The 22,096-nt window shown below is 37.9% G+C and overlaps 1 protein-coding gene across 2 annotated transcripts in view; it reads right to left on the reverse strand.

The window, feature by feature from the left end:
• SPECC1L (sperm antigen with calponin homology and coiled-coil domains 1 like) overlaps positions 1-22,096 on the reverse strand; it is a 69,840-nt gene that overhangs the window by 39,258 nt on the left and 8,486 nt on the right. Inside the window, exons 2-6 of one of the 2 annotated variants that reach the window (XM_040604523.1) lie at positions 15,097-15,286; positions 12,955-13,035; positions 9,586-9,739; positions 6,985-8,618; positions 4,918-5,125 (exon numbers count right to left, since the gene is read on the reverse strand). In XM_040604523.1, coding sequence (XP_040460457.1) covers positions 4,918-5,125; positions 6,985-8,618; positions 9,586-9,739; positions 12,955-13,035; positions 15,097-15,249 — 2,230 coding nt within the window. In that variant the 5' untranslated portion in view covers positions 15,250-15,286. The remainder of the gene's footprint in view (positions 1-4,917; positions 5,126-6,984; positions 8,619-9,585; positions 9,740-12,954; positions 13,036-15,096; positions 15,287-22,096) is intronic. The other variant, XM_040604532.1, reaches the window with a different exon arrangement.

Raw genomic sequence — 22,096 nt, forward strand, 5'->3', positions numbered from 1 at the left:
ACTTTTGTCAAAGGGCTTTTCTTAACAATAAAAATGAGGCTATGGCAGGCTAAATGCAATAGTAAGCATTTCAAGTATGTTTAAATCAGATGTAACAAGGACTAAGAATGGATTTAAGCTGATTTATGCTGATGTGTACATTCAGCTCGTAAGAACATTTCAGTATTCCATGGAATTCCTTTTGGTTTCTTCATCAGAAGGAATTCCTAAGTTTTGCCTCAACAGCTGCAAGTACAGAGGCTTTTAACGCCACAGCTGATTTCTTTACAGAATGATATAAACCTCAGTTGGCCTGAAAACATGATAACCTTTCAGGCTTGGAAAACTTGAAACACTAAAATTAGACAGACATTTCTGTATTTATCTCTTCCTTGTAAGACTGCACATTTTAAGATGTATCTAGCTGATCTTTAAGCTTCGAAAATAAGCCTAACAGTGAGCCACTCAGATCTCCTGCTACCATGATGTTTAAGCATGGCCCTCCAATTTTTAGCTTGTCTCTGTACATGCAACTTGTTTGAGCTAAAGTCAGCACTGAGATGCCAGCTTTAGGTTAAAGTTATAAAAGTCATTCCCCCCTCCCCACGCTTTTTTCCATTGAACACATGCTGAAAAAAACCCCGCTGCAAATTAGGTAACTTTCAACAGTGACAGCAAGTCAACATGCCCTAAAGAGCTTCCACAGTAGCATTTTGAAACAAAATCTAGTGGATGACCATTTTCTTTTTTAGAGACAGTTCAAAGAAAATATGTTTTTAAAAATAAAATTTGTTGTACTACTAAAAGCAAGCTATAGTTCATCCAAAAATAACCACAAATGAGAAACTATAAATGCATCCAGAGTTAAAGCTTGTGTAATGCCATTGTTTTGAGCTTTTGTGAGATATGAAATGCACCATTAAGTTTTAGTATATTTACGCTTTGAAGTAAAACACAATGGTCTCGATATTCTGCAGTTGCTATAAACAATACAGAGCACTTTATAGCAGTTGTTGGAAACCATCTTCTCCCCCAGTCAAAGAGATTTAAGAAAAACAAGCCACCTCAAAAGAATTACTGGATTGCAACTGAATTTGAAACATAGTGAGAAATTAAGACTAAGATAAGTGATTTCACCTCTTGCAGCCTGAACTATTCTTCACATTGTGTCACGAATTACAGCCTGAAAATTCAAGTAGGCAAAATAGGTACACAGGCAGCAATTCTCTGTGCAGATGCTTTGTGGTATTCCTTCCTTTCTGCATCCTCACAACCTCCATTATTCCTCTCTAACACACACAAACCCTTTCCACCTGTATATGCTGCAGGTTTCAGTATGGTAGGTCAGGTACTTCTCTCCTACCATCATCCAGTCTCCCCCTTTTGTGTACTAGATTTTTAAACTAGTTACATTGGTTTGCCTTACACCAGGATAGCATTTCAATTTTTTAGTATAGAAACGGCTATCCCAGTACAATCACATCTACATAGAGTAGTGCCCAGCATTATAGTTAATTTACAAATTATAGCTTCCTTATACAAGGAAGAGAGACTGGTTACAAATATACCAAAGCTCAGGCGATTTGCATATCAATCTTGCTTTTGAGTTCAGCACTGTCAGACAATAGGTCTATACATGCTGTTAGCAAGAATTCCAGCAAGAAAACTGAATGTAAGGGTCCAACGTTAGCAGAAAATATACTACCAATTAGAAAACTATCATCCAATTAACTTCTCCAACACTATGGTAGAAAAGGCCTAAATATGGTGATGTAAAAATTCAGTCCCATGACCACTGTGAATATCCTTTTCAAAATGAGATATAGCAGAATTAAAACCTAACACTGCTAGCTCCATAAGAGAACTATTTATTCACAGTACATTAGGTATATCACCCTTCTTGCTCACCTAACCCTTGCTCAAAAAAGTTTACTGACTTAAATAGATACGGACTGAGAGCCTTGGTATGTTTAGCCAATGCACCTCATGTATTTTCAAGCTTCAGAAGAAGCATCTGACTAGTGACGAACTAACCTACAGATATCCATTTGCTGTAAGTCAGGAAACAAAGTTCTGCCGTAATAAAAACGCCTCGCAAACTCTTACTAGCTGCTTGCTCTTCTCCCCTCAGGCACCGAGACGACAGGCAGCGGCGCGCGGCGGAGGATGTGCGCCAACCAGGGCAGCGACCCCCCGCGCAGCGCCCCCTAGCGGCCTGCCGCCCCGCCCGGCAGCACCCACACGCCGCCGCCTCACGTTGTTTCGGCTCATTTACACCCCAGCGAGGATATAAAACATACAGGGAATTTTAATATTTCTTACACTTTTTAGATCCCACACAGAAGCACTATGCTTTAAAACCCCCTTTCCCATCAGGAACGCGTTTAGCTGCTGCGGCCACCCGAGATGCACAGCACTATGTGCGTCCTACCACCTGCACCACACACATCCCAGGTCCTGTGACGGGTCAATTATTCAGATTACTGTGAAAAATGTTTCATTATATGTTCATTGTGCTTCTTTCTGGTGTTTGGAAACCCCACAAGAGGGCGTACCCCAAGTACCAGTGCTGGAGCACTCCACGTTCCTACGTTACCATTTGGTGTTGATTACCCATTAAATGGAAGGAGGACTCACCACCTCAGCTATGAGGCACCTTTCTCCTAACCGTCAAGTCTGTCTTTTGGGAAGTCTTTAAGTGATAATTTTGCATCACTACCTATCACCCGTCATTTATCTGTTGTCCGGACATCCTTACTTTTTCACTTGGGATTTTACAGGGTGGGTTAGATTTCCTCATATTTTTAAATCTAAAAAGTTCACTTTCTTTAAAGACAACCTTTACAGTTCTTTATTACACTTATTTAGGCTGAAAAAAGCACCATTCTTGTAACTAGCGCTTTATAATACCTAGGTCTATGCTAAATTCCCCACATGTAAAAGCACAGGCATTATATATTTGGCTGACAGAATACCAGAACTGACCACAAGGCTGGTCAGCATAACAGAACTTACTACTACTAAGACGTGCTTTTCTGTCACTTTAATTATTAGAATTCTGGTTTTTAGACATTGTATGTACTACCTCCACCAAGTCTCAGATTTTCTGAGACTCTGTTCTTTGCTGTCACTACTTAGAAGCAACCACCGTGTTTAATTATGAACCCATAATGAACAGCATTTTAACGTGGTCAGAAAAAACTATTTTAAATGTCTTTAAATTTAGACTTTAAATGCATTTAACTGTTCTTCAGGTGCCATCCTTTCTTACCGCCACTAGATGCCACCCTCGTTCCTGCCTAGAACTCAATCACGGATTTCTTCCCTGAAGGATCACGCCAGGCCATCAGCTAGCACGGTTCCATTTTCCAAACTATTTCAAGAGCAATGAGTAACAAAGACTGTTGCAATTTCTGTTGAAAATTTCTGCCCAGGCAGATGTTTTTCTTCCTCACCTTTTACCAGTTTAAGTGAAATACCTGATAGCCGTTTTGTACCCCCAAAACAGAAGCATCTAAAAATTACAGCTGCCTTGTAATCAGGTATTGCTGGGCAGATACCTACATGTTTACTTGACTATGGTGCAGTTTCTTGTATTTCAGTTAATGGAAAGAGCAGTGCAAGTAGAAAAGTGTTCAACCATTTAAGCCTTTACTACAAAACAACTTCAGGAACCAAGAGTCACCAACTGTGTGCCTGAACTCCTGCTCCCACGTAAACGTCTATCTTCGGTTTTGGCACAGAAAGAGAAAAAAAAATATTGCAGAATAAAAACCTAAAGCAATTTTTTAAAGAGAAACAGTGATTGCCTTTCAAGATAAAGAAGGGTTGCTTACAGAAACCAAGTTAACAGCCACATGTCTAAAGCCGCGAAGCTTCAGTTGAATAAACAATATAGCTTGCTTAAGACAGTACCTTTTGTTCATAGCACACCAATTTAAAAATCCGTTCTATGAATATTTCCCTTGCTGTTAAAAGGGATCATGCTTTGGTGCCTTTACTATCTTGTTTTGTCTTTGTATACCATAGAAGAACAGCAGATATTTTAATACTGTAAGTAGCACTGTGCAAATATAACTTGCCAGGGTACAGTTGCCCAAGTTCTTATTTAGATGTAGACTACTTGCAGAATTCCAGCCTGTGGTAGGAATGTCTGAGCAGGTCTTGAAGATCAGAGAGGAAACTAAGGCACAGACAGCTAGACAAGTATATAGTAAACATGAATTTCATTATAAGCCCCAGCCATTCCTTGTATGGTGGCAAGAGTCAACAGGTAAAGTTTTATTCTAAACATGCTTGAAGTTTGTCAGATTCACTTTTAGGTTCACACTTCAGTTTTGTCACTTAAGAAAAATCTACGCAGAAAGGGATATACAATAAATCTGTTCTGCCAAGTCAGCTCTGACATTTGTAACTGAAAGTCATTTGTGAATGGCCTCCAATCACCCATTTGTCCACCAAAACCACCTTTCTTCAGGTGGGAGAAAACATTAATTATACACATTCTCAAGCTACATGGTAACTCCTAATATTTAGGCACTCAAAAGAGCAAGCATTCTTTAAAAAAAAAAAAAAAAAAAGGCATCAAAACACTAAATCAATCATCCGGTCTCCAAAATGCACAAGTAACACACTGTTATTAAGTCTGTAATTACATGTTGTTCTAATTTGAAAAATGATTTAAACCCAGCATTATCAGATTTCCTATTTATTCTCAATTCACAGGTTTTCATTCCCATACCACCTACTACCAGGACTGGAAAAGCAAAGTCAACTTGATTTCCTCCCCTCCCCGGTGTAAAAGGGTTCTGCAAACCCCAGTCTGACTCAAATTCAGACATATGAAAGACAAGTGAAAAAATTTTCACTACTACAGCATTCTACTTCAGCTGTTCTTAAATTATCATTTCTCTCACAAGAGAAACTTGTAACACTTACTCTCCAAATCAGATATGATGAGATTGTCATGAAGCTTCACAGCACGATGCTGCTCTACTTCATCCTCCAGCTCAAAGATGGTTTCTTTCATGTCACTTCTCTCAGTCTCTTTTTCATCTAGCTCTGTCCGAAGTTTTTCTAGAGCCACATTGAGGTCTTCAATTTGTTTCTTGGCTTCTTCTTGGAACACTCTGTATTCATCTTCAACCTGAAACAGAATGTATCTTACCATAACTAAATTGGCTGCATTTTAAACCACACTTCGTAACTACCACACTTACAGTATATTTCTGCAACCATACAAAAGTATGGAACAAGAAGTAAAGCGTAAGCCTTTAAAAATATATTGTTCTAATGCAACTATTTTCCTGAGCCAGAGTAAAACTCATTCATTCCAAGCTGAATCTACGACCATTCCCCAGTTACTCGAACAGCAGTAACCTGTATTCAAGTGAAGCAACACCACCATAGTACCAAGGCTGTGCCTTCATGAGCAACTGATCCAATTTAACATCTAGCTGCCACAGAAAAAGGAGGGGGTGGTACAGGAAAAACTCTTTACCCTTTCTTTCTCTTGCAAAAAAACCCACAACCCTGCTCTCTTCTGTGCATCAATTTTAGTGCTTGCCGGACACCTCTGAGATGATTTGCTTCCTTAACCCAGTAGCAGGATTCACATCTGTGTGTGAGATGTATTAGTGAGTTGAAGTAGTTCCCAGAGGAGTCTTTACATGCTTTTGAAATGAATTAAAAAAAATACAGGGAAAGGAGGAGGTAGTAGACTTTTCCTTTTCAGAGGCATCAAGGCCATTTTATCCTGCCTCATGAAACTGCAATGTAAGTAACAAGCTGGGATCAGAGGTACAGTAACATTAACCCAAGAGCAAAACCACGGTGTCAGAAAAAACAAAGAGAAATTAGATTATGGATTAGTGTGGGTCAGTGCAGTCAGGCACCAATTTTAATAGACAAAATTCCCTGCTTTAAATCATCTGTTTCAGTATTTTTTTATCTTAATAGCACCATCCAACTTCAATTACCAATTTATTTTTTTCTCCTCCTAAATTAAGGTTAATTCTGACTAGCTGGTGACCATGACTAACATGTTGATTTGCAACCAATATACAGTTTAGACATTACATTTGGCATAAATTGTCTCATCAGGAAGACCTACCCTTAAATGCATACTTAAAGTTATTAAATGAATTTTATTATTATTTTTATACTAAATTATGGTAAATACTTCTAGTAGACATATTTATCAGATAAAGTAGTTATGAGTAAAAATAGTTGTTCTAGATGTAGAAATACATATTTTGATCCAAAACCCATTCAATAAAAGCTGCTCCTGGATGGATCATTAGTAAAAAACCCCAACTATGTGTATTTGCCATATTCAGTAATTTTTTAAAAGCTTATAAGAATGTTAAGGCTGGTGGGTTTTTTTTCCATTTAAAACTAAAATATGTATTTGTTTAATTAAATTAAATTCGGCAAAAATCTCCGTCTACCTAAAAATTAGTAATTTCTTGATTGGAGAAAGAAAACACTTTTCTGCCTTCTTCATCATTATTTTATTGGTTGGTCAACTGAACCAACCTGAACAAGCTGAAACTTCAAAATATTCTCTCAACACCTGTGAAAGGTCCTACAAGTCATCAACAACTGGGTTATCACTTCAAACTTTGACTCCCAGTACTTTCTCAGTGACATCCCTCTTCCACCAGTTTGGCACTAACTCTTTGAAACTCTTGTAGAAGGCATGCAATTTAAGCACAAAATTCATACGGTGTCTTAAACACTGTTTAAGTTTGGCCCTTGAAGTAAGTCACAGAGTTTAAATACCAGGATTTTAAAAAAGTTACTCTGTGACTGAATGTATCCGTATAATTTTTAAAAGGCCTCCATCATTTTCACAACAAAAGTTAAGACAAAGTGATCAACCCTAATGCTACTGCAATCCTACTGACCTCATAACTAATTCCTTACTTCTAGAACAAATACAGTGACCAACAGTAAGTCATAGTGTACATGGATGTCAAAACACAACAGTTTTTTAAACACTACCTTTGCAATGGCATCTTGCAATCGATTGGCATCATTGCGAGTGTGTGCCAGCTCTTCTTGCAGACTACTGGCCAAAGTTTCTGCTTTTTCTTTATCCAGCCTGACACTCTCCAGCAAATCTTGTATATCTGATTTATCTCCAGAGTTGTGTATAGAATACAACTCAGCCACTTTCTGCTTTTCATGCTCTAACTGAGCTTTCAGCCGGTTCATCTCAATCTGGTCACTGGCTACTGTGGCTTTGTATTCCTCTAAGGTAGATGCTAGTGCTGTTTTGCTTTTCTGCTCTGACTCGATAATCCGTTCCATGTGGTGATTTCGTTCTTTTAATGCCCCTATCATTTCTTGTGCCTCCTTGTTGTCTTGTTCTGCCATCTTCAAAGTGTTGCTCAAGTGCTGCTGAACACCTAACAGCTGCTCTCGCTCAAACCGAGCATTCTCTGCAAGGTCCATATAACGCTGCTCTAACTCCATGTAGCGACCACTTTTCATATCTTCATCAATTACATATGAAATATGGTGTTCATCTAAAAGGGACCGAAAATACTCAATCTGACGGCTGAAGTGTTCTAACTTGTCACTTTGCTGGCACAAAGACTCCATAAGGATTACTTTTTCCTCTCCAAGTCTTTCATTCTCACTGTTTAGCTCTTGTGTTATTTGTTGCAAATCTGCAAGCTCTTGAAGTGTGGCTTGGAGCTCTTCAGCTGTACTGTGTTGATTCTCTTCCATCTGATGTATCCGTTCTGTCAGACAAGCTACGGACACTTCACTTGCATTGCCACTGCTTCCCTTCCTAGATCTTTCTATACTTGGTACACCCTCAGACTCTGAAGATGATGGAGCATCTAAGGCATCATCACTTGATGTCAGCGGCTGATAAACTTCACTGCACTCACTGTCTAAATTATCCATGGAATTACTATGCTGGTTGTCCATCAAAGTGTTTTCATCCTGACTTAACAAATCTTCCATTGATCCAGGAGCAGAACCTTCCACTGAAGATGTCAGAGTACCACCACCATCACTGTGGTTGCCAGCTGTAATCTCTGGACTCAAAGACTGATAGCCAAAGAGTTTTTCCGAGTTGTCCAGCCTTTGTTCTAAAGAAAAGCCTAATGCATTTAGTCTGTCTTTTAACATTCTGTTCTCATTCTTCAGCTGGTTGAGCTCTTCTCGGATGGCAGTGTTTTGTTCCTGTAACTGTAGCAACGTAGACTCTACATCAGTTGGCTGATGGACAACAATGGCCTCTTTTTCTTCAGATTTTTCATCACCTTCAAGTTGATCTTCGTTAAGTCCCAGCTGAGCACGCATATCCCTTAATTCATTCCTCAGATGCAAGATTTCCACATCTTTAGTTTTTGCTAATGTCAAAAGATCGTTCACCTTTGCTTCCAAGGCAGCTTTGTCACTGATTTGATTGTCTGATTTGGACTTGCTCATTCGAATATCAGATTCCGGATTGGTGCGACTACGGGAGCGTTTTGCTAGTACCGTATCATTGGTCCCCTGTCCAGTCAAAGGCAGCTTTTTGCTCTGGCTTAAACGAGAACGATCGCGTATTCTTTCTCTAGAAGAGCTTGACTCTTTATTTCCAGATGAAGTGCTACGCTTAGTTGTGGAACTTGTACCTGTATGTTTGTTGAAAGTTAGGAACATTAATTTAAAATAGAATATCTGTAACAGAAGACCGTGTGTTTTGTATCAGCAATACAGTGGCTGATTTTCTGCATCACACTGGTAAATGCATTTAATAAAATACATTTAGAGTAAATCTTTATACAACCTTAATAATGAATTGGTGTAGTTATATTTTGAGACATGCTTTACCAATTGCTTTGCTTTACCAGTATTTTGAAAATGATCTAGACCTTAAAGTTAAATATTTGCAAGTTTTTTTCTGCCTTCAACAGCTTCTGATAAATTGTACAAAACCTGCAGCAGTGCTGTTCCTAAAAGTTCAGATTTCTCTCTCTCTCTCTCCACTAGATTTGAATGCAAGCTTTTAAGTGATGAATTGCACATTATGATTCCTGGAATGAAAGTTAAAGGTTTTTTTCTTTTCATCTCATTTCATAAAGACGAGGAGAGATTATGACTTTACTTCCAGATACTTTACATCTTCGCAAACATTACTGAATCCAAACCAATGTAAGACAAGACATATTTCCACTTATATTGATAACACACTAAATAATTTCACTTTTCTTAACAGCTTCAGAAAACTCCTACTTTATTTCTATAAAGCAACACAGAATGTCCAAAATGTTGATTGCAACAAATCACATCTTAAAAATTTAGTGCATGTGTCATGGATTTTTTTTTAGATATACTGAATTATTTTAGACAAATCTAGATTCTCTAGATTAATGATTTAAGTTTATATAGTAGTTGCATAATCAGTACTGAAAAAAAATAAAAGCAACACCCTCCAAAAAGGCAATTACATTATTAAAAAACAGGAAAAGAGCACAGAAGGTGATTGCTTTGACTGTGGCCTTACTGACCACTTCATTAGGCAGCCTGGATACCCAGAACACAATAGGAAAATAAAAAGCCACCCAACTACCATCTTTAACGATCAATATACCCATTTACCTGCAATAGTTTTGGGCTTATTTTCCAGACTGTTCATGGCTGTCCCTGATGCTGAAGATGCTGTTGATACACAAGTGCTCTTCTTTGCCTTCACACCATTGGTCATTGTCATGCCACCTGCCATCCCCGCTAAGAGGTCATCATTACTCTTAGTCTGAAAGAAACAGAAGCAGCAGCTTTCAAGAATGTTGAAAAGTATAAATGCACTGTGCAGAGTTGGTAAGCTGAAACTGAACGTTAGCTCCTTACATACGACTGACCATAGAAACTGAGTCTTCTCTCTCCCAGACAAAATGGTTAATGTTTCAATACCACAGAGAAAAAAAAAAATAATAAGGAAAGCACAGTAACACACCAGTGTAACACTTCTCAATTTTGACTGAAAGATTGTTTAAGCATAAAAATGAAGACAATTCTTAGATAATTAAACCACCGAATACTAGGAAGTTAATATAATGGCCTTAAATAGAATATGATCAAGCATTTTCTGGTGGACAAGTCCAGAACAAAAAGATCACACCATACACCGAAAATAATCAATCCAACATTAAAAAAAAAAATGCTCTTTCTAGCTCAAAATAGTGAGCTAGAAATCACTAGAGACTAGGACAGTACTCAGGGGGGAGGAGGTACCCCACCCTCGCCATATATCCTTGCCTTGTTTTCATGTTCTTTACTAGGCACTCTCAAAAATGGGATATTCGTTTGATGGACTTTTTGTCTGACCACATACAATCATTCCCAAATCTACTGTTAGTCACAAAAGCTGCCTGGAATGTGACATGGCAGTAAGCACAGAAGTCTCAAGAACAGAATTCCCAAACAGAGAATACATCTTTTCAGAACAAAGCAAACTCTAGAAATACTAAGTTCTTCAGTATTAATTGGCAGACTTTACAACTCTTTAAAATGCAATTTTTCAAATGGCGAAACCATCAAACTATGCTAAACATTTTTCCCATTATAGGGGCAAGAAAAATTAAAAGAAAACAGCTGTGTTAGCAGCATTCCTTGAGTAATTTTATTATTCAGCTGGATAACACACTTGAAGTTTCAACCAGCATCCCAGCTAAAAAGCAGTGCTTAGGAATTAGCCAGTTGCTTTGCATCATGACTTTCAAGTTCTGTGGGTTTGTAACTTCTAGCTCCCGTACATATTCATGTTAAAAACTATATTCCAGACATTACGATTCTATACATTAAGAATGAAGGTATACTTGCTTATTTAAAAAAAAAACAACAGGTGCATCTCACTCCATTCTGTATAGTTTCTTTTTACAAGTGTAAATTTAAGAGTTAGAAACTCTGATCATAGTATTGTGGAAAGGGCATGGATGGGGGATTTGTACCATTTACAAAGAAGAGCAGCTGCAAAACAAAAGGAAGCTTGGGAAAAGAACGTATTTGTTTTGCATGCAGTTGTTAGAAATACAGGTAATTTGCTGACAGAAACAGGTATTTGTAAGGGTAAAATCTTCTAGGACAAGAATGTTTTTATTGAATCCCATAGGAAATAGTATAACCTTCTAAAATGGTTTATAAAAGGCTGGAAGAAAACACCTTACTCTGAGGCTCTGGTTTGATGTGCATTTAAGCTGACTTTTCTGCTGTGAAACAGCCACTGTTGTTCTGTCCCACGCTTCACGTGCTTACACACTGTGCAGTGTAAACTGAAGCCTTTTCAAAGGGCTCCCTCCTCCCAGGAGCCAGATCCATTCCTTGATCTGCTAAGTCACACAGCCATGCAAAACAGCAGATGCAATGTAAGTACCAATGGGAAAATGAAAATGTTGGAGGGCTACAAAATCAACAAAGCCCATGCCGCTTGGGTGGGGGAGAAGAGCTGAGCACAACTACTACTGTATGACAACCCTCTGTTAAGCTGCAATCTAATCAGATTTCATATATAATCTAAACTAGTTTTGTGGGCCTGGGTGTAGAGGGGGAGGCAAACAGCCTTGTGATGCAATATTCACCTAAACCAAGGTGTTACAAAAAGGCAGAGAACAGTGATTTTCTATTTTGATACTGGATGTGCCAATCCGGCTGCAAATGTGATAGTTCAGACTGTCAGCATTTTTACCCTGTTGAAAGAGTGGGGAAATTAGATTAAGCTTTTAGACACTTATAGTACAAGTACATGTTATTAAGCCAAATAGGTCAAGATGTGACTCAGCTTGAATAATAATAATAAAAAAAGCTAAGTAATATGCACACTTTCTGACATTAGTCATCTCCAGTCCTTGCTGAACAAAGGAATTTACAACAGCCATTCTTCTTCTGACTTACCCATGAACTATTTCTAGTCTAGGTTGGAAGGCCCTGCCTCCTCTGCAGCCAATTAGTAAACAGCTTCTCAAAACTGTAACACTATACTCTTGGCAAAGAAAACTATCTAGCAAGCTTTTGGAAAAACTACAAACCAGCAGCTCTCTTTTCTTAACACTCCAGAATGGCAACCATTCTTAACTTTAAAAATCAAAGTATTTTTGTAGCATATATTTCTAATGGAAGCAAAATTGATGTCGTATGTTTATTAAACAGCTTTTTCCCATTTACTGTAAACAGTGCAATCCCACTCAGCATTAAAACCCCTACAGTAAAATACAAAAAATTAGAAAATATGTTCATCCAGACCTATTTTGATTTTCTACATGAAAAACATTTCATAATTACACAACTCATATTCCGTTTTCCCTCACATCTTTCCTTGAGTGCAATGAAACTTTAATGATCACCTCTGCAATTTATTTCATTTTAGTTTCTTAACAAGTATATCCTATTTACTGCACCTCATTCAAATCCATATATATGTGTGTGTATATATATATATATATATATATATATATATATATAATTTTTCCTACCTGGGATTTTCTTTGATGCTTGCTGTTGCTGCATTTGAGTGCTTCAAACATCAAACTTCGCAACAATCTGTAATTAAGTTACTGCATTTTGCAAACAGATTACTGAAGCCTAGACACATGATTACTGAAAACACATTCTAATTTTTAATATTTAAATAGCGGTGTCCAAGTCCTGGCTTTTCAGGGACATGGATTTTGCAATTCATTTGTATGAAGTACAGCTGCTGTCTAATTACAGTTCTGAGTATTAGCATGATCACAAGCTCATTAGCTAAAGTAGTAAAAAAATAATGATCTTAAAAATAAGAACATGTTATTTTCAGAGTATTTTTTGGCAGATTAAAAATTGGAAGTGGCTGGCAGTTAGCTTTCTGCTGTAATAATACGTGTGGGGTAGCGTGGGTGCTGAACATTTTACAAAAGTCCTGGGCAAGGTGGAAACCAAAAATCTACAAAGAATTAACCAACAAAAAAGCATTCTAAAGCAGACAGACGAACCAACCTCTGGAACAGCGTTCAGCTGTACAGAAGGGTGGGTCTCACAGTTTCTTCCTGTGCTCATTGTCCACACACTTTGGAAACTCTACAAAAAAAGGACAAATCTATGGAACAATGAGTAGCTAAAGAAGCCCACCCAAAGCTGAACATCAGCCTGTGGTTACATCATGAAGGGATAGGAAAAGAAGCAAACTATAATTACAAAGTAATTCTCAATTTTGCAACAGTATTACTGACTGAACTAAGACTGGTACAGAACGTGTGTATTTCTACCTCTTAATAGTGGCATTTCATTCAACAACCAACTGAAAGTTTCTGTATCTATATGCACACAGTGTAAGGACCAAATAAATGAGTAAGCTGTTGCAATTAAAGTTCTTTAATGCCAGCTTTTTTTGTGTGTGTGTCAAGGAATACTAAATGAAATTCATAACACACACACCAATTCATTGAGTGTTAAGAGAAGATCCTACAACCACTATGAGAAAAACAATGTGCCAAATGCTTCAAAACCTATACAAAAATCATTTATAAAATAATACAACTTGTTATTGATACTTCTTACAAGCCAGTATTTATGAATGTGAGTTGACAGTTATCAATGAATCAGAAAAATACAAACTAAATTTGTTGTATAAGTATGGAACACTCAAGATAAGATTCATCATCATCAAGTCACATAGTTGGCACAAATACAGCTTAACAGGTAAAAGATATCCAACTGCATGAGTAAGTCTGGCTGTAACATAAAGCTGAGATAAATCTTAGTAATTAAGAGAAAACTTTTCATTGTGCCTCAGACATATAATTGTCAAATTCTAATCCCACACCCAAACATAGCCAGAAGTGTTACTAATATAGGTAAAATTGTGAAAGCATACTGGGTCAAATTTCTTTAGTGTTAGATCATCTTTCTCCTTTATCTCACTGAGAGGTACGACGTAAGAAACTTGATAAGTAAACTACAAAGGACTTTTGTTTCCATATTCTTTGAGAGGTTTCTAGAAATACACAATAAGTAGTGTCAACAAGCATCAAAAGACTATTTAAAGTTAAGAAAACTGCAAGATATATTGGGTGGCAGAGGAAATAGGGGGCACTGGGAGAAAAATCTAGCTGAAACCTGGCTTGCAAGTTCATCAGCAAAAGTATTAACCATTCTGACATAAAAGAAAAGCAAGAGAACAGAGAAAGGGAACACACCTTTTGACTTCAGTAATCCTGCACAGCTATTACAAAGAGACCTCAACTCTTACCACTTCTTTAATTTTAGGTCTTTATTTGCCAGTTGTTTAAATGACCTATCTGGCTTCCTGAAGGCGACAGCGGTTCAGGTGGCTGTTGCAGACACCAGCCCTTTTCCTTGTTCTGTTCATTTGCTGCAGGGCAGCAGCAGCAGTGCCACAGCTCTGTGTCCTGGGCTGCAGAAAGGCAGAAGGAGGTAGGTCCAGCCATACTTCCGTGCCAGGAGAGGGAGGCAGACCAGGCAGGCTCGTACTATCCATCCAACCCAGGTGAAAACTGCACCAGCACACCTCAATATGACTTATTTTTTTTGGTTGTTGAAAACCATATGCTCCTAAATCTACTGCCCTGTTTTGCTAATGTAAGAGAAAACCTCTACCTTTGAACTTGTTCTAGGAGCAAGAATCAACTTGTGAAAATTCTGCTCAAGCAGTACTTCACACAAAGCAAAGGCCAAAACAGCTAGAAGAATGCAGCTGCACTGACCTGATAGCAAAAAGTTTCTCATGTTAGATACCTCATTGGTTCTTTTTCCAGAATTAGCAAATAACTCTTATCAAATCCCATTAGTCACTGACACACCATTCATGCATAACATGACACTACTAATAACGTTCATCAGAACGCAACTTCCATGCTGCTCCTTTTGCAGAACAGCCAAGTTCTGCAACGTATATTGCCTTCCATCACACCACACACTGCAATACGAAAAATGTAGCACAAATGCCACACAAGGTCCTATCACCCTGCCCGGTACTGTGTAACTACTCAAATTCCCTTCAGTTACCCATATAACAAACCTCTACTCTAAGCTACATTAAAGACATGCTTTAAAATTATGTTTTTTACAGTAAAGCTTTAAAAAGAGTAGAATCAATCAGAACGTTCTATTGGTTATTACCTTCAAAAGAGCTGCTGATGTCCCGGTTTTGGAGAGTTTTGTTACTGCAGACACTGAGGAGCCGTTTTCTGGTTTGGCTTTTTCAGTTGTTTGAGTTTTATTTACTCCAGGCACTTTGGGCACTGAGCCAACACTCCTGCTTGCTTTCTTCATTCTGGGCTGTCTGTTTATGATGCATTTACAAACAAATCTACAAGAAGAAAGAGAGAAAGAAATTTTAAATACAAATGAAAAGCAATGTCTTTATAATGCTCTATTTAAGATCAGAAGTCCACAACAGCAGTAAAGACCACAAAACAGAGGCAAACAGAACAGATGCAACTGACCAATGGCTTTTTCATTTTTTAAAGAAGGAATTTTTACCAAGAACTAAGCACTTCCTACAGCTCCACTCCAAATTATAACCATTTTTTCAGCTCTCTTTCCACAAATGGCACTGAACCGAGGATATTTTATAAGTGACCCATGTTGCCGAGTTCACTCGTTAGCTAGCAAAAGAAAGGCTTATTAAGGCAGCAATGTCCTTTATTTCTGACTGTGGGAAGGAAAATACCGTGGGAGTACTCAGGCAATAGCCTGACGACCAACAACACTGGATCTGAGAAAAGATTACCACCCGCTTGGTATCTAAAGTACTGAGAGAGTAACAGCAGTTGCAGAGAGAAAGTGTTTTATAAAAATTAAAAGAAGTTAAAAAAATCAGATTCCTTGAAACCATTTATTATTAAAAATCATGTTTATAAACACATGGGATTTTACCAAATTTAATACTAGTCATATGATTATGAGGATTATCTCCGAGAAGAAACCAGAAGCGCCCCACCACGTCCCAGTCTGCAGTCAGGACACTTCAGCATCTTTACCTTTGCCTGCAAGTTTTCTCAAAGAGCAGACAACTGTCAATGCTGTCAATTCCAACCATGAGCAAACAAACGAAACCTTGGAAAACAAAGCTGGCTTTACTCAAACCAGGAGCAGCTGCAGCAGACCCAAACACTGCAGCTATCACAAGAACTGCTAATTCTGTAAGACAACCTAAGAAAGGGTAACTAGCCAAAAGCCATTAATTTGAAGCAGGGACTACCAGAAAGATTAGACACATTGGGATCTTCTTCCCTCTTGCAAAAGTGAGATCCTTAGCAGCTGTTTTCTTCACCTCCGCTGAGTCAGAAGACATAGGATAGAAGACTAAGGAAAATTCCACTTCCCTTTCAGTCTCACAGATTCTGGGTGGAAGTAAGTGATTGGGTTTATCTGAGCCCAATATCCGGCAGCTGATTAGGAACATGAAACACATCAGTTGTTTCCATCTCTTAAGAAGTGAAGCATTTCAAAGGTATAAAAAACAGACTGATGACTGAGTGCATGAGTTGGGCAACACAAAATCACACTAATCAGGAGTACTAATTCATTTCAGCTAACAAAATTAACACCATACCCTTACACACACTCCTTCCTCCCCATTACCACCTCAGCAGCACACAACTATATTTCAAGTCTGACTTTTATCAAAGTCAGTAAAACACCAGGAGTTTTGCCTCCTCAGACCCCTAAGTGCTGTTAATAGAAGCAACAGGAAGTTTCATTTTAAGACACTGAAAATATTTGTTTATAGCTTCCAGATTCCCTTTAGCTCTGAAAGCTGGCATGAACAGACACAGAAAACTTTGTTTGCTGTTGCAGTTTCATCATCAGAATGTCAAAAATGCACCAGTCCTGCCATACGGCTACCAGTAATCACAACGCCTTCACAGAAGATTAAATAACTGAGAGATAATTTGAAATGAGACACTCCTAAGAAAACCAAAACCCAAACCAGAAAAGCCCCATGAAGGTACTATGTTTGCTATACACACATAATTTTAAGTGGTACAACTGCTTACTGGATACCAAAAGCAGACACTAATATTTACAGGTAGGACCAAGTTACCACACTTATATTTCTTGCCTTTCTCATATTTATGAGTTAAACACTTACTTGTGCTTTTGATCTTATTCAATTAAGAATTAAAATTGAAAGACCAAAGAGCATAGGGTTGTTTAGTCAAACTGGCATCATTAGTACTGAATGATATTTTGATGTTCTACAGACTACATTAAAAAGTTGCCCATAGCATGCTTAAGAAGCAGTCACACAAATTTTCAGTGTACAGCTTATTGTGAAGCTGACTGCATTAAAAAAATTACCCCAAAGAAAAAAATATACTCGCAACAAACCCAGTAAATCAGAATCATAGCTTTTTGACAGCTTATAGAGCTAGAAAACCAGCACTATAATGAAGGTTTGGGTACTGCAACGATGTGGCTATCGTATATTTGGGCAGAGCTTGACAACCTTGTCTGGCAATCTAGATCAAGCAGTAGCTCCAGGTGGCACGCAGACATCCAGCAATGGCCATTTGCAAGACACATTGTCAAGTCTACAGAGCACATTCGTCAAGTCTGACACATCTTACAACATGCCAGATACACACTGCACACATGATCTTTGCATGCACAGTAAAAGAGCAGTTCATTTCAGATTTGCAAGTAATACAGTAACTGGATATATGATCCCAAAAGGAAATACAGGCTAGCATTAGCTTCTACAGTACAAACCATTTATACTCCTACACATACACAGAGGTCATCAGTGACAAAAGACTGCAAAATCAAATGGTTTTTTTTTAACTTTAGAAAAGTTCTGCAATGAACTTTTCTAAAAACGCATGTTTTAGAAGAGTTTCTGAAAACATGCCACGGTTATTTGTTCCAAGAACAGCAACTGCAGAGAGAAGTGATGTAATAAGAAAGCTCAACAAAGTAACTAAGTGTAATTCTCATGTTTCATCACAGCATTGCTTTAAAGTATCCATAAATGTGACACTGAAAAACACTATTTGTGATTTACTGACACCCAAAGGCAGAACCACCTTTCCAGAAACTTCAAAAGATACTCAGAGGACAGGGAGGGCCAGGTAGTGGTTTTCTTCCAGAGAAACAAAGCTGTAGTAGTTACTTTCTTACTGAAAGAAGATTGTGCAATTATAGTTTAAAAACTGAGAAAAAGATACAAATGAGTCCAACTTTACTTAAATAAAGAACAATACATTAATTAGCATTACAGGCTCTCTAAAAGCAGCCGCTCACTTAGGTTCCTAAGTGAATTTATGACCTCTCTGTGCCTATTTCTCCCCTTCCGTCTGCTCCAGGAAGGAAGAAGAGATGGGGTTTTGGCACTGAGAACAGAAGACATCAATATTGCTGAACTGTAAGTGGAAAAAGCTCTACTTCACCCAGTTTCTCAAAAGGCAGACAGGGTGCATACAGACTACCTTTATGCTTCTACAGAAGAGCACCACATTCCTTAGGAACACACAAGTATTAGGAATCAACAATAAATTTGTCTCTGCCCAATGTTGATTTTAAAATAGGTAACAGAATGCTCACTAGCCAAATGAGGCTTCCTGAAGATTAACACACAACACTAATAATTCAAATGAGATCTAAACCATTATTTCACTATTGTTTTGAATACTGCAAATAAATCTGGAGTTTATATTTTGCCCTAGGGAGAAAGAAGGAATTACTGAAGATTTCCTTTCCCTTTACACACACTTCCTCCCACCTCAAAAAACAAAGACAGACGGGGCGAGGGGGGGGGGGGGAGAAAGCAAAAAAAAAGAGTGAAATAGAAAACTAACACTAAAAAGCTGCAGTGTTAATAAAATTTGCAACTCCATGAGACAGTCAAGAAACACTTCGAAAGTCCCTCGTATCACACTACTAAACAAAATACTCATCTATCAACAGACACAAGATGTTACTGGAAAAAATTTGATTAATGCTAGCACTACAGTATCAATTATAAAATTAATCAGGATGGAGAGAAGCCAAAACAAGCCCAAAATATCAGATAGAAAGACTGCATTCCTAAACGAAAATGTAACTATTCACTCTAACCTGTATCCTTTCCCAGATATGTCTCTTTCCACAGCACACATAGTATAGGAAACAAAAAGGGAATCTTGCTCAGGAGCGTGCTCTCCTTGCGCTGGCGGAGGCATGGGAAACCAGCCCTGCATTTTATACCAACTGCAAATACACCTCCATAAATAATAATTTAAAAGTGTTTTGCCCAATAGCAAGGCTCTGCTTTTTACGGTAAACTGATATGATACACTCACCCAGCCAACATGCAATGCTTTCAGGGTTACTCTTATGTCCTCTTTAGAAACCTGAAAACTGAGGCAGGAGGGTGCAGGGTGTGCGTATGATTTCTTACTGTGATTATTTTAACTTCATCCATTATTTAATGTACTTATTTATGCTAGTATTGCTGTCACAAAAGCTCCATTATAAGAATACAAAAAACAGCTTCCTGTGCCTATAAGGTGAGAGAGGGTTAAGCACCAGAAAAGGTATTAGCCTTTTGCCTTTGGCTGAAAATATGAGGTATCAAGAGGTATTAAGCAGTTTTATCTATTAAAAAAAAAAAAAAAAAAAAAAAGAGTCAATTATTAAAGAAAATTATAAATAATCTCAGAATTATCTTTTAAGAGTTCAAAAAAATAAAAACAACGAATCCCTCAAACTGGAGGATACTGATCATTTTTGAAAAATCAAATACCCAAATTACAGATGAAAATACAAATATTCACATTTAAAAGCAATCGAGTCAGTGCACTTTCACTCTCTATTTATAAAAGTTCTTTGGTTTTGATATATTTAGGCTGACAACTTTTGCCCAAATAATTAGGGAATGACATTTTTAGGTCACTTACACAGTCCCAAAAGGCTGAACTGTGAAGAAATGATTATGAAATGCAGCCTTTTCAACCCCCCCATAAAACACAGATCCAGAACTTCCTGCTGTCTCCGCAGGCAAGACAGCATAGGCACCAAGAGCTTAACATCTGGGACGTGAAATAAGCTACACAGTAAGAGACAAGAGTTCTCTACATTTCTAATGTCCACAGCTCAAACTTTCAGCCTGTAAGCTGCACAAGCAAACTCTACAACCCTGCCTCTTGCTCAATAATTACAAAAACATAATCCATTAACCACTGGATTCCAGAAGGCCAGAGCAAGCATTGCATTTTTTTTATTGCTTAAGATCAAGACATCAGTTTTAGTCACTTGAAAGTTTGCTGATGCTAGAGGGTTAAGATACCAAGGATAACAGAAAACTGCACAGAATCACAGAAGACCCTTATGAGAGTAACTGGACAATAAAAATAGCAAATAAAATTAAATGTAGGTAAACACAAAGCATTCTATCTTTTGGGGAAAAGCAACCTCAGCTTCATATATAAATGTGCTTTCAACTCATAAACATTGCTCAGCAAGACTTCAGCATTTTGATTCACAGCTTCATTAAACTATCGGTACAGTGTCTGGAATAGGGCAAAAAAAGCAAAGCAATTCCAGGAATTATTAAAGAAAGGAATAAAGAACAAACCATTAAATAATAATATCGCACTCAAATAAATTTTTTTCCCATCTACCCACACTTCATTTGGTATGTGCAGTTCTGGTCTCTCAACCTCAAAAAGAATGATTTCTTATAGACCCGAAAAAGGTTCAGCAAGGGGCAAAAATAAGATCAAAGGTATGCAAGACATCTCACAGGGAACACGACAAAGGCCTATGAAATCTTGAATGGCATTGAAAAGGCAGACTGGGACTGGCTGTTAATCATCTGTTCCAGTACTAAAACTAAGGACCAACAAATGAAATTAGAGCCAGGTTCAAAATAAGAAAAATTAACTGTATTTTTAAAGCAGATTAAAAGAATGCTGTGTCTGCATGAAGTGCAAGTGGAAGGGCAGACTGGACATGCACAAGGAAGAGAAATTCCCTAATGGATGCTAAATGGCTGAGCACAAAGGGCTCCAAAACCCCTCTGAGCCAAAAATAATTGCAGGTTGGGACAGCAGTCATGGTAGGAGGGAAGACTTTGATTTTGTGTTGTTTTTTTTTTTTCCCTGAGGCATCTGCTCACAGCCATGGCTGGACCCAAAGCACCAGGTAGGATGGATCCCTGCACCAGGCAGGGCAGTGTCTGCTAAGTTCTTATGCCACAAGGAATACATACAGATGTCAATGATTTATGAGTGCTGCTATTTTGGAACAACTGCTGCAGGTAGTTATTTAGAAAAGAAAGACTATCCTATTGCTTTCTACTTTAAAAATTCAAAAGTATCTTAACAGTTTTACATTACAAGTTGTGAAATCGCAAAAACCGGAATTCTACCTTTATGTTATGTTACCCATCCACTGTTTTCAAGCCACATTAGCTACTGCTGCTTCTCTTTTAAACAGAAGAGAGGAACAACCAGAGGTTTGGGCAAGAATTGGCTGTTATACACCTAAATTTCTCTACTCCTTCTTTGGAGAAAACTTCAGAGCTGTAACTGCTGTGAGCAATGTGTAACCGTTGCAATACTTAACATTCCAGACAAGTGACAGGAACATTTACAGAAGAACTCCCTAAACTTATGAACCGTGCTCTAAAAGCCTTTTCATAACAAAATTAAATAACATAGTCTTGTTTTCAAGCTCCTACTTTATACAACCGCTATTTCAAACCACTGCTGAGGAAAGAAAAAACAACTGTTCAACTAAGTCCAACTGATTCTTCCTATCATGGGGAATTTGTTCCACAAGGAAGGGGAGCACTGTCCATAACTGGGTCTCAGCACTAACTTCTACATTGACTGTACCTTCCAAAGCACTTTTTTTATTATTTTTTTACAAAGTTAAGTTACAGTTTTGGAAACCAGAACAAAAAGCCAGGTAAACCTATACCTTATTGGTATCCATCCTAGTGCTGATTAAAAATGTTCTAAGCAGGCATGAGGTACCCTGGAGCATGCCCATTAGCTATGGCTGCTGACACTATAGATGAGAACACCATCCACGTTACTATTAAATAGGTTTTGTTTCACTGGTATTGATAATACATGTAATGAAAAATATCTTTCTATCTGAAGGCAGTCTGTGTGTCCCTTAGAGTGCA

The sequence above is a fragment of the Falco naumanni genome, chromosome 1, assembly GCF_017639655.2.
Source record: "Falco naumanni isolate bFalNau1 chromosome 1, bFalNau1.pat, whole genome shotgun sequence".
In the NCBI taxonomy this organism is placed as follows: Eukaryota; Metazoa; Chordata; class Aves; order Falconiformes; family Falconidae; genus Falco; species Falco naumanni.